This window comes from Balaenoptera borealis (genome assembly GCF_965194805.1).
Source record: "Balaenoptera borealis genome assembly, chromosome: 3".
Classification (NCBI taxonomy): Eukaryota; Metazoa; Chordata; class Mammalia; order Artiodactyla; family Balaenopteridae; genus Balaenoptera; species Balaenoptera borealis.
Window position 1 is genome coordinate 104,246,805 of NC_138866.1, and position 26,645 is coordinate 104,273,449.

The 26,645-nt window shown below is 37.6% G+C and overlaps 1 protein-coding gene and 1 long non-coding RNA gene across 4 annotated transcripts in view; one reads left to right on the forward strand and one right to left on the reverse strand.

The window, feature by feature from the left end:
* LOC309626872 overlaps window positions 1-13,419 on the forward strand; it is a 174,034-nt gene extending 160,615 nt beyond the window's left edge. The window contains exon 2 of the long non-coding RNA XR_014243463.1: window positions 13,320-13,419. This is a non-coding gene — a long non-coding RNA (uncharacterized lncRNA). The remainder of the gene's footprint in view (window positions 1-13,319) is intronic.
* The window catches only part of PRTG (protogenin), a 135,303-nt gene that overhangs the window by 79,628 nt on the left and 29,030 nt on the right, over window positions 1-26,645 (reverse strand). For all 3 annotated transcript variants that reach the window (XR_014243401.1, XM_082388010.1, XM_082388009.1), the window contains one exon: window positions 151-295. Coding sequence is in view for 2 of the 3 variants with exons in the window: in XM_082388010.1 (XP_082244136.1) it covers window positions 151-295 (145 nt within the window). In the remaining variant the exon portion in view is untranslated. The remainder of the gene's footprint in view (window positions 1-150; window positions 296-26,645) is intronic.

Sequence of the window (26,645 nt, forward strand, 5' to 3'; positions counted from 1 at the left end):
TTCTTTGCCTAAGTTTGAAATGTCTTTAAGAAATTGGTTATTGTTACCATAAACGAAAATAAGCTCCACAGTGGTCTTTCTCCATATACAGTTTTATGATGAAGTCCTTGTCATTCCTGTATCGTATTCAAAGACAAAAGCTGTATTTACCTATCCATAGTTACAGGTAGAGTTGTCCGATTTAATTCCCATGTTATGACTGCAGGAGGGTTTGATGAAATCTTGCATGCAAATCTAGCAACTCCACCTTCTTGGACCTCAGTAGAAATGGGCTGAACTTCAAATGCAGAAATAGCTATAAGGTAAAGTTTGTCAAATTCAGAATAAGTACATGCACTATCATACTATACTTGGAAATAACATTATGCTAGATATTATTTATCAAACTTGAACTCCTGCCCAGACATAAGGCCAACTCAACTTAACAAGCACAAAGAGAAATTAAGGAATAATTTTAGAAATACCACTGGGCAGTTGTCCAGCTAAAGGAGTTTGGTCTTTCCCAAAATGAAAATCTCAAGAAACTTAGATCTATTTCAGAAAAAAATTAATATAACTGAAACAAAAATAAGCAATTACCAATGGTATGTAATGATATACTAAGCTGTGTAGTACAAACCTCAAACACTATTGTATTTCAGAGGAGAGGGAAATCAATAAAGACAGATTAGTCAGGTAAAAACCTTTTACAGGGATTGGTTGTGAATTGAGTTTTGAAGAACCCTTTGGGTTTAGATGGAAGGAGAAAAAAAGGACATTCCAGGTTAAAGGAGTAACGTGAAGGCAAGCACAGAAGTAAGAAATGTGCAGCCTGCGTTCACAAGATTCTACGGTAACAGCCAGGACTAACTATTGTAGAATAAATCAGATTAAGCGTTCATGGAAAAGTGGAAGGAGAGCAGAGATAAAACAGATTTGTACCATGGTACAAATTAAGGCATCACTGAAAAGTTTTGAGCAAAGGAGTGTCATGATAACAGTAGCGTCTGGGAAAAATTAATCAGGTATTGTTAGATAGGATGGATTGAAGAAAAAGAGCCTTAAATCAAAAGACCAACAGGCTGTTTAAATCACAGTGAAAGAACTGGGTGGTGGCAGTGAGAACGGAGAGATTCTACAGGTATAATGAAAACAGAGACTTGATTCTTATTAGACACAGACATGTCACTCCATGTTTGGAATCAAATGAGGTTGGTATTGATGGAGCAGAATGAGAGAGGAAAGAGTAAAGACAAATGATGTGTCTGATGAATAAAAAGGTACACAGACTCGAGAAACTATCTTTAGATTTAAATAAGTCTTAAGTGTTGATATTTTCTAGATAATTCTTCTTTAGTATTCTAGGCAAGCCTCTAGGAACTGGTCATCATGTCCATGGTTTCACATTTTGATGGAGTCCAGACTCCAGGTAATAGTGTAGCTTGCCTTCCCTCTACTAAGTCTTCCAGGATATAAAGAAAGGGCCCCAATGAGAGTCTTACTCCCCATCCTCAAACTCCAGTTCAAAAAATATATATGTCTCTACAATTCACCAATAAAATGAGAAATTATGAAGAAAAATAGAAGGAATAAGGGCTAGATGCCTTATGCTTCATTAGACTGAGAAGGGTAAAAGGTCACAGAAGACTAACAAATTCTGCCTTGGACTTGACTTCATTAATCTGTAAATGAATCACGGGCCTTTAGAGGTATGGAACAAAGTCAGTGAATAAAAGTGAAAATATTCTTAGGAGTATCTACTTCCAAGAAGGGTGGAGTGGGGGTAAATTAATACTTTATTTATGTATGTAACAAAAAATTCCTACTTCTTTAAGAACACTGGTTTTCAAACTGCTGTTGTCAGTGGACCCACAAGGTCAAAAGCATTCTTATGATAATCATCCTTTGCCTTTTTCACTTTCATTTCTGTTGAGTATATAGTGTTTCCAGAAGCTACATGATGGGTGATAAAGCAACAGACCTAATGCAGTGTGAGAATCCAGCTGTCTTCTATTAAGCTAATTAAAGAGATTTGGGCAAACGTAAAACAATGTCACTCCTCTCACTAAAACGTTTTGGAAAATAGTTATTTTTCATTAAATGTGTTATGTTAATATATAATTGATCAATGTTTTCATTTCAAGATTAATTAATGAATATTTTTAAAATTTCTAAGTTTCGATTTCTAATAATAAAGTATCAATAGATATAACCTATATAAATAAAAGCTCTTTGAGGCCCTCAAAAAGTTTTAAGCATATAAAGAGTGAGACTAAAATGTTTAAGAATCACTATTCAAGAACACCAAACTCTCAAAATCAATACAGTTTTTCTTTTTAATTGCTTCTGTAATCACTTTCTAGGATATTAATCTATTTACAAACAACAATGTAAGCTTATCTTTCATTTAATTAACTAAACTTTTGTCGAATACATTCATATTTCGGGGGAATTAAGACCTAAGTTTTGAAAAGTTTAATGCCTGCTTTATGAATTATTAATTGCTCTTATTGATTCCATATTTATTTTTTCCATGTGTGAGGAGCTGACCTTTAGCTTTAGTTGTCATTGATAATCCCACCTATATTCAATTTACAGACTTCAAAGTGGGAATTTTTATCTTACTCTTTCCCAGCATTTACCTCCCCAGATTGAAATATCTAATATAGTTTTAACTTTTCTTCATAAAGCAGTAGTTCCTCCAACCCCATCTATTTGAACAATTTCTTCTTCCATTACCCCATTACAATGAATCAAGCACCTAATTCAGTATGTTTTATCTGATACACATATATATGAGACATATCTCTATCTATCAATATACATCTCATATCTGACTTCTCTCTATCCCTAATAGTACTCTTTTTTATTCAGGTCCTTATCACCTACTGCCTGGAAGTCTTGCTGGAGTGTCTTAGGTGAGATCTGTCCTGACAACAGAGTTACCTTCCAGAGTGATGGTCATAAAATAGAAATTTGATTTGTGTTACTGATGAATTATTTAGTCCCTGCAAAACTCTGTCACTTTGTATTCAACCACTTGAAATTATGTTCCACGGACACTGAACTATTTCTAATTCTCTGAATATACTATATTTCACACTTTTGAGCATTATACGAGCTTTCCTTCTCTTTCAAATATCCTAGGTCTCTTTGTCCAGCTGATGAAATCCTATTATCATTTAAAGCCTTGTTCTCTTGTCTGAACCTTTGGGAAGCTGTTCCTGACCTTTTTCTCTACTTCTGTAAAATGAAGACCTTTATTGCTACTTTTATCCCACAGTATTATAGTCACTTATTCACAAGTCTTTCTCCCATTCTACACTCTGAGCTCAATGAGGCTGAGTAGTGGGTCATATTCTTTGCAGGATCCCTTAAGTCGAGGAATGGCACAGAGCTCGGCACTAAAACAATACTTGTTGAATTAAACTGAAATTTAAAAACTGTTTTCCAATTCTTTTAGGTCTTTAAACAAAGTAACCAGAAATGTAGGGAGTTTCCCAGGTATAAATACCAAGGCTTGGGATGAGAAGAAAATAATGCTTTTTATTATTTTGTTTGCTATAACTCTAAACAACCCCCCATACTTTAGTGTATTATTATTATTATTTTTTTTAAAGAAATTCATGTTCTTTTATTTATTTATTTATTTATTTATTTATGACTGTGTTGAGTCTTCGTTTCTGTGCGAGGGCTTTCTCTAGTTGCGGCAAGTGGGGGTCACTCTTCATCGCGGTGCGCGGGCCTCTCACCATCGCGGCCTCTCCTGTCGCGGAGCACAGGCTCCAGACGCGCAGGCTCAGCAACTGTGGCCCACGGGCCCAGCTGCTCCACGGCACGTGGGATCCTCCCAGACCAGGGCTCGAACCCGTGTCCCCTGCATTGGCAGGCAGATTCTCAACCACTGCGCCACCAGGGAAGCCCTAGTGTATTATTTTTAAAAACAAATATCTGTCCCTCCTCTCTTAAAGGATTTTTATAAAGATTAAATAAACCAACATAGTGAGGGCTTTTTATATATTATAAAACTTTTTATCAGTGTTGTGATTACTGAGAACAATATAATCACTCTTGCCTTGAGTAACTTCCCTCCAACCACTTAGGCACTTGAGAGTTGTTTTCACTCTGAATCTCATCTAATCAATCAAACAATATGATGCCTCTGAACCACTACCTTTACTTTGAGCAATTCCCTCTCTTTCCCAGACAAATAAGTCTATGAAACTCCTAAGCATTTTTTACTATAAAAACTAAACTAATTTTGCCCTTTAGGTCAAATGGGCTAGAACTTTGGAGTCACAAAAGTCTGAGAACTAAAACATAAATGGATGTATCCTGTAATACAGCAAGGAATTTTATTTATTTTTGGTGGTGTGTGTGTGTGTGTGTGTGTGTGTATGAAACAACTTTACTGAGATATAATTCACATTGCATGTGATTTACATTCCATAATTCACCCATTTAAAGTATACAATTTGATGGGTTTTAGTATATTCACAGAGCTTGTGACCATCCCTATAATCAATTCTAGAATATTTTCATCACTTCAGAAAGAAATCCCATATCCTTCAGTTATCACTCCCTAATCTTCCCACCCCCCTCCCCACCCCAGCCCTAGGCAATCTTTAATCTAGTTTCTTTCCCCCTCCTTCCAGCTTTATTGAGATATAATTGATAAACAGCATTGTGTAAGTTTAAGGTGTACAACACTGTGTAAGTCTGAGGTCTGATACATGTATATATTGGGAAATGACGACCACAATAAGGTTAGTTAATACATCCATCAAGTAAGACTATTTCTTGATCCCACTCTGGTTTTCAGCAAGTTATGAAGCAAGTACTGTATAAAGATTTTTTTTTTAAATCCTCAAGAACACCTTTATACTTAACATGTCTAACTTCTTGGTCTCTTCTGAACCAACCTGCTGGCAAAATGATTTTGCCCAGAGAAGACCAAACCAGATATTCCTTGGGATTTTCATCAGTACCTCTGAGACTGAAGAGAAAGAGGCCAACATGACTCAACCATAAAAATAAGTTCCTTTTTTCCTTTTGTAACTCCTCCATCTGGGTGCCACCCACTTCCTCTGCCCTCGCCTCTGGGAACCTGATATATCTGTGTTTTTTATTTCTCTCTCCTGCATATTTAAAATCTTCTTCTCCTGACTCCTTCCTTCAGCTTATAAAAGTGATTAAGGACTTCCCTGGTGGTCCAGTGGGTAAGACTCTGCGCTCCCAATGCAGAGGGGTCCCGGGTTCCATCCCTGGTGGGGAACTAGATCCCACATGCGTGTCGCAACTAAGAGCCCACGTGCCACAGGGAAGATCCCGTGTGCCGCAATTAAGACCCAGAGCAGAATGAATGAATGAATGGATGAATAAATAAATAATTTTTTAAGAAGTGATTCTCTCCCAAACTCAAAACTCAAAGAGAACAAAACTCCAGGCCTCTCTTTACAACACAAATTCCTCGAGCAGCTACCCACTCTCTCTCTTCCCCATGGCATCAAAACTTCCCTAAAAAATAGTCAGTTCTAGCTGTCTCCCCTGCTTCCTCTCTGATGCGATGCCTCAAACATCTAATGTGCCTTCTTCCCCTATTATTTTATTGAAAGAGTGTCTATGACACTGTGCACTCCTATTTCTCTCACTCCCTCTGAGGCTCTCCCTCCTCCTCCTGCCCTCCCTCCTAGAGTTCTCTGTTCTTTTCTCTCTCCACATTCTCCTTGGGTGATCTCATCCACTTTTAGTTTTCAACTACATCCATCTGTTGCTTCGGAGTCCCCAGAATACATCTCCAGCTTAGATCACCACGCTCACAGCTTCATACCCATGGCTCCTACTGCCTACTGGACTTCTTCACCTGGAAGTTATAAAACGTACTTCAAACTCATCGTGTCCCAAATGAAATCATCTTCTTTCCTCCCAGCCTGTATCTCTACCTCAGTCGGTCACACCACTGTGCAGCGACTCACCCTGCACTCTCTTCAATCAATCACCACTTCCCACTGATGTTAACTCCTAAACATATATTAAACCCATTCCTGTATCCCTGTCCCAACATCTCTCCATGGAATCACTATAACTGTCTCTTGTCTGGTCTCCCTGCTCTCATTTTCCCTCTTCCCCTTTCACAAACATCCTCCAGACATACAACAGTGTTTGATATGGGCTGCATTTGACTCGTAAGTGGCTTCCATCTATCAATTCAAATGCTCTTGTAAGTCAAACCATTACTGCTAAAACCACCATGAACAACACAGTCTCACAAAGAATGTGATTCAATTTTAAATGCTGTCCAGAAGCATTGTCTTAGTCACCCTCCTTCTAAATCTTTAAACTGCTTAGCCTAATTACTAGAAAAACTGAATGCACGTATACATCTTTGTTACATCGAAAGGAACCGATATTTTTCTTTCTACTAACTATATATTTTTAACTCTTTTTCACTGGGTACATTCTCAACAAATGAGATTTGTCAGCAGGCTTTTAACAACCCCCCCTCACCAAAAAAAGAAGTAGTTTGGCATCAATTACTCCCAAACTATTTATATGGTAAGCATGCAACAGTATTTAAATAGTCAGTGTAAAATAGTTACATTAAAAAGTGAATATTTATGCTATTAAAGGTATACATTATAACTACGACACAAAGAAGTTAATCTCCATGAGTCATATATTAACATCAATCCCACTATTTTATAATCAAACCATTCATTTAATGTATAGTTAACCCATGCTGACAGGCTTTGAATCAAGCAATTATTCATAAAATAATGGGCCAGATTAACTGTCTCCCTATTCCAGAAAAAGATTTTAATCACACTTATTTTAGAACAATTTTAGACTAAAGTAATCTCTTCCAAATTCATTCATTCAACAATTGTTTATTCAGTGCCTAGTATGTTCAAGATGCCAAGGATCCAATGATGAACAAAACTAACAGAGGCTCTACCCTCAGGGATCTTTGTCTAGCAATGGAGAAAGGCATTTAACTAAATACCTATGCAAGTATATAGTAATTTCAAACTGTGATAAATGCTATGAAGGAAAATTATGGAATATTATGAAAGCACAGAACAGAGGTTATAATGATGACAGAAATAACTATAGCTTAACATATACTTTATTGCAAGGCAGCACGTTAAGTACATTACATATTCTAGTTTATTTAATCCTCACAACTATTATTACCCCAGTTTTCAGTTCAGGAAACTGAGACACAAGGAGATTAGCAACTTCCTTAAGGTTCTGCAGCCAGTGAGGTGAGGGTGCGATCTGAATCCAGGTAATCTCCAAAGATCCCATGTGAATTTTCTCAGTAAAAGCTTGAGATTCTCAAACTTTCTGTGGAAGGTAAAACTTACTGGTTCTACTTCCAAGCAATTCTACTGCTCAAATAGAGGTTCATATGCACTGGCTTTCTAGCTGGGTAAGAATATGTGTTAAATTCCCAAATTTCTAAAACAAATAACACCTTTAAACTCTGGTGTACTAGGATTTTGAAACTATGGCTCTCATCTCAAGCAGTATTATTTCCATTTCTAGGAATCTGTTAAAGATAGGAAAGATAGGGCTTCCCTGGTGGCACAGTGGTTGAGAATCTGCCTGCCAATGCAGGGGACACGGGTTCGAGCCCTGGTCTGGGAGGATCCCACGTGCCGTGGAGCAGCTGGGCCCGTGGGCCACAACTACTGAGCCTGCGCGTCTGGAGCCTGTGCTCCGCAACAAGAGAGGCCACGATAGTGAGAGGCCCGCGCACCGCGATGAAGAATGGCCCCTGCTTGCCACAACTAGAGAAAGCCCTCGCACAGAAACGAAGACCCAACACAGCCATAAATAAATAAATAAATTAATTAATTAAAAAAAAAAAGTTAACACACACACACACACAAAAGATAGGAAAGATAGATATATGCATGTAAATTGAATCAGTCTAAAATTTATTTAGGAATCAAGTATTTTTTTAAAGTATTTTAGATCTTTTATTTATTTATTATTTATTTTTGACTGTGTTGGGTCTTCGTTGCTGCACACAGGCTTTCTCTAGTTGTGGAGAGTAGGGGCTACTCTTCATTGCAGTGCGCGGGCTTCTCATTGCGGTGGCTTCTCTTGTTGCAGACCACAGGCTCTAGGCGTGCAGGCTTCAGTAGCTGTGGCATGCGGGCTCAGTAGTTGTGGCTCATGGGCTCTAGAGCGCAGGCTCAGTAGTTGTGGCACACGGGCTTAGCTGCTCCACAGCATGTGGGATCTTCCTGGACCAGGGATCGAACCCGTGGAGGAATCAAGTACTTTTTTTAAATCTATTTTTAAAAAACTAGTTTACCTCATGGGAATATTAGCTATTCCTTTATTATTAGTCTCCTAGTTCTAAGCCCATGCACATTTGATCATCAAACAGTCAAATACCTATAGAGAGATAGTGCTTAGAGGCAGGGAGACCTGTTAAGAGGCCATTAGAAAGAGGAGGAGAGACCAGCTGTGGGTTTCAATGATGGCAGAGATGACGGGAATGGAAGGCAGGGCACATACAAAAGATGCTGTGCATTGAACAACACGATGTGGCCACAAGGTGTTCAAGGGAAACAGGAGGAAAGACCCGAGTGGTTCTGAGGTTTCCGGCCTACACACCTGGAAGTTTGGGGGATACTATGGTGCCTGAACAGAGGATGTAGGAAGAGAGTTCAGATGGACCGATGAATCTGCATCACAGACCCTCATTTGATGAGAATGAAAAAAAACTGGCCATGCTAAGGAAGACTGGGAAACTATAAAATGAGGACAGGGATTAATAATGTCAACAGTTTCAAATATCTATTCATCCTGGTTTTCATTTTTACGTTATAAAAATTTTTTTAAATATTTATTTATTTAATTTATTTTCTTTATTTTTTTTGGCTGCGTCGGGTCTTAGCTGCGGCACACAGGATCTTTTGTTGAGGCATGTGGGATCTTTCGTTGTGGCACGCGGTCTCTTCGTTGCGGCTCTCGGGCTTCTCTCTAGTTGTGGTGTGCAGGTTTTCTCTCTCTAGTTGTGGCGTGAGGGCTCCAGGGCACGTGCGCTCTGTAGTTTGTGGTGTGTGGGCTCCCTTGTTGAGGCGTACGAGCTCAATAGTTGTGGTGCACGAGCTCAGTAGTTGTGGCGTGCGGACTTAGTTGCCCCACAGCATGTGTGATCTTAGTTCCCTGACCAGGGATTGAACCCACGTCTCCTGCATTGGAAGGTGGATTCTTTACCACTGGACTACCAGGGAAGTTCCCATCCTGATTTTTAAACTAATGGTTCACATGTTAGGCTGTGGTTAAGATTTAAAGAAAGATATGCATGAGTTTTTGTAATAGTGGCCTATAAAAATAACAATGTATAACATGTAAAATTAGTGGAGAAAAGGATTTCCTATTTCTGAGGCTCTGTTGCAATGAGATTAGGAGAAATAGTGTTTACTGTTTTTCCAATCTTAACTTATTTTCATTTCTTGATGACAGAAATTAAGGCATTAGAAAACTGAGGTAAAGGATATTAAAACTATGGTAAAATTTAATCTTAGCTGGTTTAAAGAACATCAGGAAAAAACCCAGTACGATACAGGGCATAATTTACGGAGGTGGGGCAGCAGCATAGCCTTGAGGTTACGAGTGCAGATATTAAAATCTAAAGGTCTGGGTTAGAATCACAGCTTTGCATGCATGAGCTGTGTGCCCCTGAGAAGTTACCCAGCTCCATGCCTCAGTATTCCCCAGTAAAATGGGGATAATAATAATACTTTATAAGAATATTTTAAGAATAACATTAAATTATATATACATAAACATGTTTACACACACACACACAATAACATAAGCAGGTACTTAGGCACTGCTTGGCATCTAGTAATCTCCTAGCAGTGGTACCGGAAGTAGTAATAGTTACAGGATATCTTGCTATGAATACACTGGTTTTGCTTTCAGAACGATAAGTTAAAGAAAGTCAAACAAAGGATGTTAGTGACCACTATACAATAAAAATAAATTTTAAAGCCCTAACAAAGGTAGAGGTATTCTAAGATTTTAAATTTTCTTCTTTTTCTACTAAGCCAGACTATGTAGCTTTTACATAAAGTTACATAAAGTGTAGAGAAACAGGGAGTTCCCTGGTGGTCCAGTGGTTAACAATCTGCCTTCCAATGCAGGGGACGCCGGTACAATGCCTGGTCGGGGAACTAAGACCCCCACATGCCACGGGGCAACTAAGCCCGTGTGCCGCAACTAGAGAGCCTGCATGCCGCAGCTACAGAACCCAAGTACTCTGGAGCCCGTGTGCCACGACGAGAGAGAAGCCCAAGTGCCGCGATGAAAGGTCCCACAAGACGCAACGGAGATCCTGCATGCCGCAGCTAAGACCCAACGCAGCCAAGATAAATAAATAAATAAACATATTTTTTTAAAAGTGCAGTAAAACAGAAATAATTTTCCCATTTTTAACGTGAGTAAATTATTTGAAGAGGATAAAATCCCCTACTTCAATGATGAAATAATAAGGGGCTAGATTACAAGAGGATCTCTAGCTGTGGAATTATGTATTTTGTACTTAAATTTTTTCCTACAAAACAACATAATTAAGAAAAATTAATGACATTTAAAAATAAATTTTATATGCCTTACGGTGCATAGATTGAAGGAAGAGTCTGCATACATTTTCTACCATTGCTCAACTACCTGATAAAATCCCTCATCCTGGGACTTCCCTGGCAGTCCAGTGGTTAAGACTCCGTGCTTCCACTGCAGGGGGCATAGGCTTGATTTCTGGTCAGGGAACTAATAAGATCCCACATGCTGCGCAATGAGGCCAAAAAAAAAAATCCCTCATCCTTAATTTTTATCTGCCTTTTTAGTACTTTGAGCGTATCATTCTTTGGGTAGCTATCACCCATGATCTATGGATGCTTGGTTCCCTCCCCAATCAGTGCCTTCAATGTGAAAAATGATGAGAAAAAGAACATCTGAATAAAAACCACTTTTCAATAAAAAAAAAATTACTTAAAAATTTGTATCAAAACTTAGAAACTTCAGAAAAGCATGCACAAATATATCATGACAGTCTTAAACTTTGTTTCTCAGGAAGTATTTGTTTTTCTATTTTAATTTTTTTAAGTGTGGTGTTAAGCTGAGTAAATGAATACATCCTTTACAATGAGTATTAAGTCCCCCCTAAAACTTTAGACAAACTGTTTTCGGCATTATCAAAACATTCCGTACTTATTTACAAGGCAAAATATCTTGTATTCTTATGCAAATCTCGATTTCTCCTTGATGTGGACTTCATTTCTGCCAGTTAGGTATGATTTTACAAGTCTACAGCCTTCTTGTGAAACCTGACCTCTCTCTTCCCTCCCCAGTCAGTGCTAACATAAACCAAGAGCCCCACAAGAAGTCATTAAAGCAGTGCTGTTAAGAGGCCAGAGCTCTATAAAATAGGCAAGAAACAAGGTCTCAAGAAACATGCACCGTCCTCAAAAACAACCTTGCAAACACAATAAATATAAGTGCCTATTTTATTTGTGACTTCCTCCTCTTCACCTGTCTACTTAATCATTTGCTTCTATGATTTACAGTCAGGAAAAAAAAGGATCCAAATGCTAAGAGGAAAAAAAATGCTAAGAAGAAAATGTTCTCCCAACTTTCATTTGATCAGAAACCAACATATTAATGTTTCCACCTTGGAAATGTATGACTGTAATATTAAACTATTGTGCCATTCATGCTTCTTAAAAGTTGCAATGAATAAAATACTTGATACATGTTGATGTTAAAACCAACTAAAAATTATGAATACACAATCTGAAATGACAAGCCATCCAGTAACTTAAAATAAGTTCACAAACTATTCCCTAATGTAAGAAAACATAATTTTCTTTTGTAAATTAACATTTAAAATAGTCTTTCACTGAACAGAAAAAACTTCAGTCGGTGAGAACCTGAACGCAGGGTTTACGCTGGTGGTCCTAACGCTGCACAGCAGTCAGGGGATCTGGAGGCCTCAGCGGGTCAAGGACTAAACCAGTTGCTACCACCCCACCCCTCCTGGGGGAGTCCTAAGTGGCCAGCAGTCATGTTCCAATACTTCTGTGCTGTTTCCAAGGCTCTAAGTCACCAATCAGTAGCTCTGGAGAAATCTATAAATAGCTCATCAAGGAAACGAGGAGATTTCTATCTCAAACACTCAAATGTCCACAATTTCAGAGTTAGTTATGGAGTTGTATGTATATTAGCTTAAAGTTTATTTCTATGAAACTGGTCTTTCAAATCATGCATTTGTCTACTCCAGGATTTACTAATCAAAACATAGTTATAACTTCTTACCTCATCAGGTTCAATTCACTTTGAGTCTTCAAACGTGAAGACTGACCTGCAACCAACAGGAAGTAAACAAGAGACCTGATCCAGCATTTAATCAAACCAGGGTAACTGATGCTTTACTTACTGAGATAAAAATCAACCAAGGTACAAGTTTCAAACAGAAGTTGACAACTTACTATAGCCTTAAGACTAGGCAAGAAGCTATTTGAACTTTTTAAAAGTTATTTTACAGAAAACAATTCATCTGTTTAATAAAAACAATGTAATGTGATCATTACATCTTGCATATCGACCTCTTTTTTAAAATCTATACTGAGCATGCAACAGCTATTGTATAAGTGGTTTATTATCTGACTTCCAGTGAATTTAGTATCCTGCTTGAATCTATGGCAATTCTGACAACCAGGTGCTAAGAGGTATACATTTGCTTTTCAAAGGAAATGTTTAAATCAAAATGTGTCCAAATAAATATAAACAAAATGAAGGGTGGAAACTTTGTAACAAAGTTGGGAACAGGGACTTTCAGACATAGCTGCTATATGCAAATTTCCCACAGACTAGATTATTTTTCTGTCTATTCCTACTGTATCCATATTGAAAGATACCTTTAATAACATCTGAGAATTCTTTGCTTCTTTGATATTTTATCAAGCCTATCCTGGCAAATGCCAGACTTGGCACTCCCCGAACTCAATTTCTCTGTCTGGAAAGAATGACACAAAGCTCGTTGAGTCCCCACTGTCATCTGGGCCACTCAGTGCTGTTCAACAATTCTCTTAACTCATACTAAGAATTGGTTTCAGGGGGGCTTCCCTGGTGGCGCAGTGGTTGACAATCTGCCTGCCAATGCAGGGGACACGGGTTCGAGCCCTGGTCTGGGAGGATCCCACATGCCGCGGAGCAACTGGGCCCGTGAGCCACAACTACTGAGCCTGCGCGTCTGGAGCCTGTGCTCCGCAACAAGAGAGGCTGCGACAGTGAGAGGCCCGCGCACCACGATGAAGAGTGGCCCCCACTCGCCGCAACTAGAGAAAGCCCTCGCACAGAAACGAAGACCCAACACAGCCAAAAATAATAAATAAATAAAAATTAAAAAAAAAAGAATTGGTTTCAGAAATGCTCTACCTTTGCAATTTATTCAAGTCCCCAGTCACTTTTAACCTAAACTGTAAATTACTTGAGTTTAGAGACATGTCTTACTCGTCTGTATATTGCTAGAACAGTGGCCTGTATACAACAGGCACTTGATAAAGGTTTCTTAAGTAAACTCAGTGAACCACATCACCACCTACCCCTTAATTACATCAAAAAAACCTCTGCCTCTTATCTCCCTGAGAAGATTAACGTAATTTTGGCTATATCACTCCTTACTGTATAACCCAGAGCAAGTTACTTTTTTTTTTTTTTGGCCTCACCAGGCAGCTTGTATGTGCAGCCTGTTCCCCAACCATGGATTGAACCTGGGCCCACGTCAGTGAAAGCACTGAGTCCTAACCACTGGACCGCCAGGGAATTCCCTACTTATACTTCATAAACACATTCTGTTATGTCAAATAGGATTCTTAAAAGAATTTTTATGAATTCATCAGGTATTGGGTGTAAAGCGCTTAGGACAGTGCCTGTAACATTAAAAGCACCTTGACCTACACCTAAAACCTTATGTAAAAATTAACTCAAAATGGGTCACAGAACTAAATGTGAAACACAAAACTATAAAACCTTTAGAAGAAAACATAGAAAAATCTTTGTGACCTGGGTTAGGCAAAGAGTTCTTAGATAGGACATAAAAAACACAATCTGTCAAGGAAAAATATTGTAAATTGGCTTCCATCAAAACAAAAAAACTTCTGCTCTTGAAAAAAAAACTGTTAAGAGAATGAAAAGACAAGCCATAAACTGATGAGGATGTGGGGTACCTGGAACTCTCAAACACTGCTGATGGGAATGCAAATTGGTACAGTCACTTTGGAAAATAACTTGGCAATTTCTTATAAAATTATATACACACTTACTGCATTCTCACCTTAAATATTTACTCAATAGAAATGAAAATCTATGTTCATGCAAAAACCTGTACGATAAAATTGATCAAAGCTGCATTCACGTAATTGCCCCAAACATAAACAACCGAAATGTCCCTCAACTTCAACTGGTGAATGGATAAACTGCAGTAAATCTATACTATGGAACACTACTCAGCAATAAAAAGGAAAGAACTACTGAAACACTCAACAACATATTCAGTAGTTAAATCTGAAGGCACTGTGCTAAGTGGAAGAAGCAAGACCCAAAAGGTAACATAATGTATAATCTCATTTATATGACATACTGGAAAATGCAAGATACAGTGGCTTCTAGGAGTCAGGAGGAGGGAAGGGTATGACTACATAGGCAACATGAGAAAAGGTTTGGGGTAATGAAATCATTCTGTATCCTGAGCTTGGTGAAGGTTACACAACTGTGCATATGCTAAAACTTGCAGAACTGTGGACCCAAATAATTTTCACTGTATGTAAATTAAAAAATAAATTTCAAAAAGGCTATGTTCCTTATAAAACAGACTTTTAATTTTCTCATCACTCTTAATAAAGAATTATAAATTAAGCAAGTTGACAGTACACATAAATTTTAAATGCCAAGTCCTGCAGACCATCTTCACTTCTTCTGTGAGGATGCACCTGATTTTCCCAAATAAAACTATAGAACTCTTACACACTCCCAGGAGGCTGGAGTATCCTGTTTGTCTCAGTGTTTTATAAGCTCTACTTTCTGCTTCTACCACAAGACAGAATCTGTCTTTTCATCTTCATATTCCTGGCATAACACCATAGATACAAAAGGTCCTGATAAACACACGAATAAAATATGTCCTAGGGTACATACACATTCAGTTCAGTCATCACCCCCTTCATCTGGAGTGCATTCAGTATAATGTGCACACAATAATAATCTGAAGGACTAAGATGCTGAACCTAAGTTTACATTATCTTTAGAATACTAACATGAAAAGTATATAGAAAAATATGTATCCTAATAACTAGAAATGAACCTATGTTCCTGGGGAACAGGAGGAGTTAGGAACCTACAGTCCTCCTATCCTTTAACCTATTGAAGTGGTGGGAGAGCAGTCACACCTCTGCTGAGAGGCTAGAAGAGTGGGGAGTCAGTAAGGCAATACACACACACACACACACACACGCATAGACCTGAACAACCAGCCTTTTCCGAGTAGCCCAGCCCAGCTCCCTGCCTCTTGATGTCAGCAGCACACTGCAGGACGGCAACTCCTGCACAGTCCTTTTTCACAGGCTGATGACCCAGCATATCCTGCAGACACTTGTCAGCTCTAGGCCCCCTGGCATTCTGAGCCCATCTTGGAGAATCTCATAGTATTCAACCTGACTCAGATGCCATCAGGCCAGGCTTGAAATTGTTTAGAATTTGGTCCTGGAACCAATTGGTTTGATCCAAGGTATCTCACACGAGAAATAGATTTTCTAGATTAGCTACAGGGTTTTGGAATTCTTGTTTGACCAAGACTGCTGAACATCTGAGACCTCCTTCAGGATTAAACTGTCCCACTGCATGCTAAAATAAAGGTGTGTTGTTTTGCACACACATCTGTGCCACATTTGCACTTCCACTCTCCTAAAGCAAAGGTGAAAAGAGTTATTTGAATGAAGATTTTCAATGTTGAAGTCACAACCACTTCTGGCATCTTCACCTACAGCTAATATACAGTTCTCTTTAGCTGCACCTTGACTTATGTTCTGCTGAATTGATGGTGTTTCCCCCTAAAGAGATCAGCAGTAAGTAGAGAATAAAAGGCAATTAGGGTGGCTTCTCAGGACCAAATAATAAAGAACACCATAAGTAGATGTGGAAATGTGATGCTATAAGAGAAAGAGTTTGTCCTGGTAGGAATTTAAGGAAGAGATTAGGAAGAAGGAAAAATCACACATCTAAGCAAATAAACAGGAGCATGCTGTCAACAGGAAAAATCCAAGGAAATAAAAACAGTTTTCTATAGTTGTTTAACCATCATAAAATTACTACCAACATTCCTTGTCTTCCATTCTAGAGCTGATAAAATGAAAATAAACCACTATTCACTTTGCCTTTCATATTTCCCAACTATTACTTAATCTTGAGTTAAAAAAATTTTTTTAAAATAATCAGTCTCCATATGGTACTCACATAATCTAGACAGAATCCTGTTAGTTTGGGAGTAAAGTCTGATCTCACTTTGAAAGACATCCCCAACTGGGATTTTCCTCTTCTCAAATTATCTGTCTTCCCAGCAACAGTGTGTGGTCACAGAAGTGTATGAGACATGCTAATGCATTTATCAAGTGATTATTCTTGGCCCCTCTGCTGGCAAAAACAAGCAGGAAACGGTACAGAAAAAACATGCATAGTAAGCCACATTAACCAGCTTCAAAGCCGTTCAACTTGTGTGGCTCCTATGAATTCAAGGGGAAGAGAAAAAGTGCTGTTGCTTTGTCTCCTCCAATACCACTTCCCCTTCAGCGTTTGCCAAGTGATTGCCTTATATTGCCTAATCCAAGAAATGCCTTTCTTATGCCTTGTTGTCATTCCATAAAGAATTAGTTCTGCTTAATAGCTCAACTGTGCAGGAAGAACATTCCATGCAATTTTACACTTTGCATCAGTCAGAGAAACAGAAGGATCAAAAAAGCATTAAGAAGAGTGAGGTTTTGTAACAAAATTCATGTCACTTAGCAACTTCATCCATTTACAATTTATAATGGGGAAAAAAAATCACAAAATCCACCAAAATTAAAGCAAAAATATTCCTACTAGGGTTAGTTTTGCTTTTCCAAGTGATTATCTAAAGGACATTTACAACAATTCAAGAACTGCAGTATATTAAATTATTTGTTGATAAACCTTACAATATTCTTTTCCACTGTTGTTTTATATGCTGCTTTCTCAGATTATAAAAGGCCTGGTTTTCCTTTCTTTTTCACATAATAAACTGACACTCAGTGGATATTTAGTAAATGCCTGTTTAACAATACAATTCATTAAAGTTTACATAATCATAATTTATTAGATTAATTAAATGGTCTACATATGAAACTCAATTCATAAACTGGGAATAATCAATCACTATGAAATGTCTGGGTATCTCTTTCATCTTCTAAGAGCTGTTAAAGGCAAAGTCTATTTAGCTGATAACAGAAAAAAAAGTATACACACACATCAGATGATCTTGTTAAAGTGAATTCATAAAATGGACCTTGAGTTCTAAACTACCTGTCTATAACAAAATGGAGTCTTTCTTTTTATTATTATTTTTTATCTGGTCTTAGTTGCAGCACGCATGTGGGACCTAGTTCCCTGACCAGGGATCGAACCCCGGTCCCCTGCATTGGGAGCACAGAGTCTTACCCACTGGACCACCAGAGAAGTCCCCACAATGGAGTCTTTTAATGACACAGTAGCTCACTTTTTTATTAGGCTTGACCACACAGTACTAAAAGGGAGAGAAGAGAGAATTAATCTGCTATACATTTTATATACATTAACTCAATATTCAGGAAAACCGTAACAGATAAGTAATATTACTTCTACATACAAGTAGAGAAATATGTTCTGAGAGGTTAATCCACTTGCTCAGGGTCACAGAATTAGTAAATAGTGCAGACATGAGTCAAAATGGTGTGGTTTTTTTTTTTTTTAATTATACCCAGCCTGCAGCCCTAGAGACATAAGGAGTCCACACAAGGAGTCCACCATAGCACTTCAGAGAAGTAACACAAATCTGGCCTTGTGAGTCTATTCCCCAGTAGGAAACAGACATTCATTCACAGAAGACAAGCAGTTTCCCTTCCTCCAATTTGTTCTCCTTTAAAACTTCCTAGAAATAACAGCAAAAACCTATTTCCCCAACCTTCCAGTTGATTGGCTATTACATCACTCTCAGAATCATCAGTGAGTACTTTTAGGATCTTCTGTCAGCAATTCTTTCTCCCTCTACTTACTTTTCAGCAACATCAATTTAATTGTACAATTATTTATCCTACTTTCCACATTATTCTCCAGTACAGACTTATCTTGTCTATTCCAAGTAAATCCACTTGCCATTCTTTAAAGAACGCTCAGAATCTAAGAACATTACACTGTTAAAGCCCTCCATAAAAGTACAACCCACAGGATGCTCTAACATCCCCCAGCCATCAAATCAAGACTGAGAATCAGGGAAGGCTGTGAAGAGGAGGTGACGTGTGGTTGAGGGTTGAAGACCTAGTAAGCAGCAAGGGATTATCAAGAGTAGTCCCAGCGAAGGGTAGAGAGTAGGCAAAGGCACAGGGCAACAAGAGAGCATAATGCATTCAGAGAACAGAAATTCCATGCGATAGGAACGTAAGGCGTGAAGAAGAGTCAGAGGGTGAGGTAGGGTGGAGATATGAAGTGACAGAGTAGTAAAGGATGCAGCTGCCGAGCAGGGGGGGACCAGATAATGAAGAACCTTGCCAATTTATGCTCTAATGCTTTGCTACTCAAAGTGTGGTCCTTGGAAAAGCCTTAGAATTTGTTTGAAATACAGAATATGAAGCCCCACTTCAGACCTACCAAATGCCAATCAGCATTTTTTAACGATGCTCAGGTGACTTACATGCACTTTAAAATTTGAGAAGCACGGCTCTAAGCATTTGGGTTGCATTTTGAAGGCAATTAGAAGCCAATGAAATATTCTAAGCAAAAGATACACACGATTGGATTTGAAAGCAATATGGGAAATTAACTATGAGTCGCCAAAAATGCAATGTGGTCTTTTTATGGTGTACTTCCTATTGGATTCTGATGTTTGAGAATGACTGTTTCATAAAAATGCTTCCCACTTTTCTACTCTCTTTTTCTATGTTTGTCAAGAGCTGGGGAGTGAGGGAGATAAGGGAGAGGCTGGTGAAAGAACACAAACTTTCAGCTATACAATTAATAAGGTCTGAAGATCTAATTTAGAACACGGTGGCTCTAGTTAGTAACACTAAATTGTATAACTGAAATTTGCTAAGAGGGTAGAACTTAATGTTCTCACACACACAAAAAAAAGATAAATATGTGAGGTGATAGAGGTGTTAATTAACTAGATGAAGGGAGTTCTTTCATAATGTATATCAAATCACCATGACATATACTTTAGATATCTTACAATTTATAGGTCAATTATACCTCAATGAAGCTGAAATTTTTTAAGAAGTGCTTCCTTACCTATATAGAGGTTACCAATGATAGAAGGAACATTTAAGGTTACCTCAAACACCAAGAACGCACCTTCTGTAGGACAAAAGCACCATATCCACATCTAACCATATCCAACTAGTGATTTAAATCAAGTTTATGCAACCATGCTCCCTGAATAGTTTCTTTAACTCAAACTCTTATCTGGCCTGTTAGCAGCCTTTGAATTATTTGGGTAGGGGAGATACAGTCTGTATTTGCTGTTCACAAACCATTTTTTAAATGAAGAAAGCATACATTCTTTCAGAATATTTTTTTGTTAATTATATGCAACCTTAAGCTAAGAAGAATAAAAGCACAGAATTCTGGACCACAATCATATAGAAATCCCCTATAATATGTTCAATAAGCCAACTCAAAACAATGCATAGTTTATAGAAATGGGGTCAAAGAAACTTGCAGCTCGTATCTCATCTGTTGTCAAGTGTCACATTCATTCAAGCAAAGTTAACGGATAAAAATCTGCTTTTAAATGCCTGTTATTGACAGTGGAGAGAGCCAGAGAGCCCGATTTCTTCTTTGATGGCTTACAATGAATGTCACAGAGAAGATTTTGTACTTAAACATGACCCTGCTGAAAAAGACAATAAAACTGATTTTCTTAATAACAACAGGAAAAATGTAGTTATATGTGTCTGACTATGCAATGCATCTTTTACAGAGACAGAAAAATTATGACACTGCTACCCACATTCAGTCCTCACAGCCCTCTGGTCCAAGACTGATATCCCAATAGGACCGTGACCCTGATATAAATACAACCACATTCAGAACCAACTGTAAAGCTGGATTCTCCAACTTGGTGTGGAGTGCTATTCATAAGCCTAATGCAAATTTTCCACGTGGCTTAACAGAAACACTGAGTTTCTTTTAAAGAAATGACCATCAGTGGCATCAGGTAATTTGAATGATTTTTGGACATATACCAGTGCTCAGAGGTCACTAAGACAGTGTTTTTCAACCCCTTCTGTTTCATGATAGGCAACCCTTTATTTTTTTTAATTTTAGTTTTAATTTTATTTTTTTCTCTTCATTGGAGTATAATTGCTTTATAATGTTGTGTTAGTTTCTGCTATACAACAAAGTGAATCAGCTATATGTGTACATATATCCCCATATCCCCTCCCTCTTGAGCCTCCCTCCCACCCTCCCTTTCCCATCCCTCTAGGTGGTCACAAAGCACCGAGCTGATCTCCCTGTGCTATGCAGCAGCTTCCCACTAGCTAGCTATTTTACATTTGGTAGTGTATATATGTATATATGTCTATGCCACTCTCTCACTTCGTCCCAGCTTCCCCTCCCCACTGTGCCCTCAAGTCCATTCTCTACGTCTGCGTCTTTATTCCTGCCCAGGAGGCCCATTAGAAGTTTCCTTTCCCACAAATACGAACTTGCTGATAGGAGTGGAGTAAGACGGCAAAGAAAACGGAGGCAAAAGAATTAGTGAGAAAGAGGGGAAAGAGAAAGAACAAAATAGAAAAAATACAGGGGAAAATATTCCATGACAAGAAATAAGACAAGTAAAAAGACAACGAGAAGGAACAGATCAGTAATGAATGGTGCAAATAAAGGGGAACAAAATTTAAAAACAAAGGGATAAATCATGGCTCTGCCAATCACTGCTAAACAATTATGACAATAGCTTCTAGTACATTTTAATTTGGTGACAAAGTACTGGAGCTGACTATACTAGTAAATATGCCTAGCCAGGATTATTTCAAAGTGATCACTGCTGGGGCTATGAAATAAGTTTTTTTTTTAATTCTTGGTTATCTGGGAAAATGAGTAGTTAAGAGAATTACAGAAATTTTTTAAGCTCTAAGAGACCTTAAAGATAGTTTAATCAAATTTCTTTATGGCTGTAGTTATGAATATAAGGACACGGTAATGATTCAACAGTATCAAGGAGGCCAATAACAAAAATAAAGTGTTTGTGTATTATGTGGGGAAAAAAAGTTAAAGAACAATTCATGCACATTTAATGGGATTACAACCATTGGCAGTTTCTTAAAAAGTTATCATATACCTAAAATACAACCCAGCCATTTCACTCCTAGGTATCTAACCAGGAGAAATGAACTCGTCCACAAAAAGATTTGTACATGAATGTTCATAGCAGCTTTATGTACAACAGCCCCAAACTGTTGGAAAACAGACCAAACGTCCGTTAACAAGTGAATGGATAAAGAAACAGTGGTATATTATACAATGGAATACTACTCAACAAAAGACGAACTATTGATATACACATAACATGGATGAATCTCAAAATATTTATGTTGAATGACAGAATCCAGACAAACAGAAGGATACATATTACATGATTCTATTTACATAACATTCTAGAAGAGGCAAACTAATTAATAGTAACAGAAAGCAGATCAGTGGTTGCCTGCAGATGGGGGTGAGGGATGAATGACAAAAGTTCAAAGAAATTTTTGGGAGTGTTGAGTACATTCATTATCTTCACTGTGGTGATGTTGTCATCAGTACACAGAGATGTCAAATTCACTCAATTGTGTACTATAAATATGTACAGTTTATTTTGTATTAATCATATTTCAATAAAATTTTTAAAAACTGAAGGAAAAAAAACCCCTGCATGTGTGGACATACATACATGTTTGTAAATGCACAGAATAAAGTCCTAAATTTTTTTTTTTTTTTTGGCCATATCATGCAGCTTATGGGATCTTAGAGAAGAATCTACATAACCATTAACAATAACTACCTCTGGAGGAACTAAGAACTTAAATTTTCTCTATTATTTCAATACTTATGGTAAGCATGTATTATTTCTGTAATGTCAAAAATAAAAACAGAAATCAGTCAGCATCCTCAAAAGCCTTTTAAAGTTCCAGAAAGCCCTATTCAAAATCATAAACATTTCCACCAGTTTCTTCATTCTCAATGGTCAAACACTATTTCTTATTAGTTTTAATGTTAATAATCTACTTAATTACACTTACCATAGCAATGTTATTCTATATTTTTCATCATATGTGTATAATTTATTAGCTACTACATGAATTAAACAGGTCTATTTGTAAACTGTTATTCGTAGGACGTTTTCCCCCATGGAACAGTGTTTGCTAACTCCAAACCACTAAAATTACTCATATTCAGTTTGTGTCTTTTTCTGGAGGATGTGGATCTAGAGTTCTGACTTTAAAGGCCTCTCTTTCTGAAAATTTAGGTTGTGATTATAGTATCTAGAATTTAATGTTTTCTTGATCTAGGATATTTACCACAGGATGTTCAAATACTCTTAATTTGTCCTTAAATCATTCTATTTTAACAGATGTAAAGGTCTTCTCTAAAGACCTATAAGCTAAAACGTTACACCTCTTTCAATGCATTCACTCAATTCCTGATCAATTTAAACATATGGATTATCTAATCTAATCAAAATTGTCAATCAAAAATATAGTAAACTCTCAAATTTTATCTATGACACAGTGGGAGATAGAAGAAAAACTGAAACCTTATACCTGCCCTCAGTAGACTTGCCTCTTCCCCTCTAAAAGGGTATATAGTAGATACATTTTTAAAAATATGCATAAATACACCAAAAACAAAACAAAAACAAAAAGAGCAGAAGCTCAGAAAGAAACTGAATTTAGATCTACTGATTAACAGCTGTGACTTTGTAAATTACTTAATGGCTTTATGTCTTAGCTTCTTAATCTATAAAAGGGTGAGAAATTTATTTCATAGTCATGGTGAGGATTCAATGAAATATTCTACACAAAGGATTTAAGTCTGTCCATCCCTTCCCATTCCTCCATAATATTGATTTGTTTACAACTTCTGTCTTCCAGCTCTTCCTCATCCCTAGGTACCACCAGCTTACAAATATACTCATGTCTTTCCTATCCCATATGGATGATCTCTTGGGCTTGCTTCCATCTCAAGCCCTTTGCCTTTTTCTCACTTCACTCCTCTACCACTACATCTCCTACTCAATGCTCAACCCCACCATGACCATCAGTGATGAACCAAATGGCTTCTCCTCAATCCTCAGCTGATTCGGACTCCACACCATCTACAACAGTGGAATTCCCTCAACTTCAGACTCCCTCCTTGTCTGACACCCACATCACTATTTTCTTTCCTACTTCCTTACACACGTTGATGACTCTTCTTCTTTCACCCACTCCTTAAACATAAGGCTGTGTCTTCAGCCCTCCTATCTTTATCTTTGTACACTACTCTTTTCCTTAGCAACCCCATCAACCTCTGGCACCTAATGTGTTAATGACTGCTAAATCTATGTATTTCTGGACTTCAACTTTTCTCTTAGAAAATCTTCAATTCTACCAACAATATGGCTAAATGTCTCCATCGAGATGTCCCAAAGACACCTAAAGCTTGGTATGACAGGACTAAATGCATTCTCTTTCTCACTCATACATATTCTTTCCTATTCTTTCCCCTTTCTACCTCTCCCCACCCCCAACACTTTCTTTCTGCCTACCAATCCCATCTTTCTTTCCAATCTGATTTAATGATGTCACCGTCTAAAAACAAAGCCCTAAATCTTCAAGTTATCTTCAAGAGTAGAGATCAACAAATCTTCCTTCCAACACTTTCTCTTATATCCCTTCCATCTGTAGTATACTGATTGTGAAAGTACCTGAAATTCTTCACTTTTCCAAATCCATGCTCTTTCCATTGTAAAGAAAGAGCTCCTTTCCCGCCTCTAGAATCTGGGCTGCCCCGAGACTTGCTTTGGCCAGCAGAATGGAATAGAAGTAACAGCATGCTAATTCCATGCCAGAGCCTTGAGAAGCTTTGTGTGATTCCCCCCACTCTCTTGGAACTTGCCAAGACATGTGAACAAACTCAGGATAGCCTGGTGGGTGATGAAAAACATGTGGTCCAATCTCTCCCATCATTCCAACAGGCAGCCACACAGGTTGAGATCATCCTGAACAAACCAGCACCCCTCCTCCCAGCAGACCTGCCAGCTGATTGTAAACACATGAGTGAGCCCAGCTGCGATCAGCCAATCATGGCTCATGCCAGCAGAGCCATCCACCTGATTGGTAGACTTGTAGGTAGTAATAGATATTTACAGTTTTAAGCCACCATGTTAGGAGTAGTTTGTTATGTAGTGAATCTAACCGATAAACTTTCTTTTTTGCTCTCATGGTTACTCATGCATCCATCTCTGAGCTGGCTACTGGAAAGCTGCCATAATTGGTTTCCTTGTTTCCTCTTTCACCCTATAATCATTCATATATATACATGTGTATATATTATAAAAATAATTTTAGTAATTGTGTGTATATCTATGTATATGTATGTGTGTATCTATGTATCTATGTGTATATACACAAAAAACGTCCACTTAACGAATGCAGATATAAGTGATAAGTAAAAAGTAGATGACAGCTCTCAGATGAATGTTACACAGAGGGAGGTTCAGAGAAGGGAGAGATCACAGTGAGCTGAAACTGTTAAGAAAAAGGTAGGTAATTCTGGATATAAGACTTGAATTGGGTCAAATTAAAATGGAGCAATGAAGGCATTCTCAGGCCTCTGAGTAACCTCTAATCACACAACTCATCCTAGCCTTTTAAATCAAAGGAATAACCTCACATCGAACCTTTTTTCCCTATACTGATAAGTCTTTGACATAAGAATGTGAATGCTAGAGGGTTAATGAATCAGTCACTGGCAACCCACACTATGGTCAAGATGGTGTAATGAAATGCTCGGTTAGAGTTCACTGACCATTGGTCAAAGACAGACAAAGACCCCTGTCTCAAATAATAGCTTTAGTCTTCAGAGAGAGGGGGTTGTTTTCTGTACCTGCAAAGATTGTCCAGAATGCAGCTTTGCTATACGTTTCAACCAGATACACACACCTCAGGTGGATCTGCTTTCTTTGGATATTATACTAGCCAACTTAAAGACAGCTGATTCAACCCCTAATTGTTGATCCAATTTGATCATTAAGACAACCAAAATAATGGTCCATGGTCTGGTTATTATAATTGCGCTACCTCCCAAAATGAATTAAACATGTGGCAATCTGATTGATAACTCAAAGGCCATGCTGAATCAACTTAAGACAATTTGGTGCCAAGCACAGTTATGGCTTTAATTTTTCAACATATATCAGAGTAGATGTTATTTCAGATTATTAGTATCCTTTTATATCATACATTTTTATGCAAATTCAAGGTACCTTCAAGACTTAGAAGATAGTAAAAAAGACAGTAAAGATAAAATTTTAAGATAAGCTGTCAAATAACTTAAGCGAACAAAATATTTACAGCAATATAAGATAATCTAATTTCAGACGGCCACTAATAGGACACTTTATCTCTGACAAAACAAGGAAATGTATTTAAAACCACTCATCTAAAGATTGTTTATTCAAAATATTTCATACATATAAAAGAGTAATGTAAGTGCTTATAAAATAACAAGCACTGATATACATTCCACCAAGCTTTATCAAATATTAACTTTATTATATTTGTTCCAGAATTTTCTTAAAGAATATAAAACATTATAGATTTGGTTGAAGCCCCTTGTATACCTTTCTCTGATCTGATCTTCTTCCTTCCCTCCCCAGAAGTAACCACTAACATGAATTTAGTGTTTATTAGTCCCATGGATATTTTACACTATCACTAAATATCTGTGTATTCATAAACAAAGTATGTACTGTTCTGCATATTTTCAATCTGTATACAAAGGCATCATACACTATTCTGTAATTCATTTCTATGCTCAACTTTTTTTTGCTATTTATCCATATTGAGATGTATATATAACTAATTAATCATTTTAACTGATTTATTTCACTGTATATAGTATGCCACGATTTATTAACCATTTTCTTATTGATGGACATGTAAGTTGTTTCCAACTTTTTATTATTACAAAGGATGCTTCAAGGAGCATTCTTATGTAAGTCTTCTTAGGTACCCGGGCAAGAGTTTTCCTATGATATTTACCAGGAAATGAAATTGGTGATTCAAAGGGCATATAACATTTTCAAATTTTCCAGATATTGCCAAATTGTTCTCTAAAATAGTTCTACC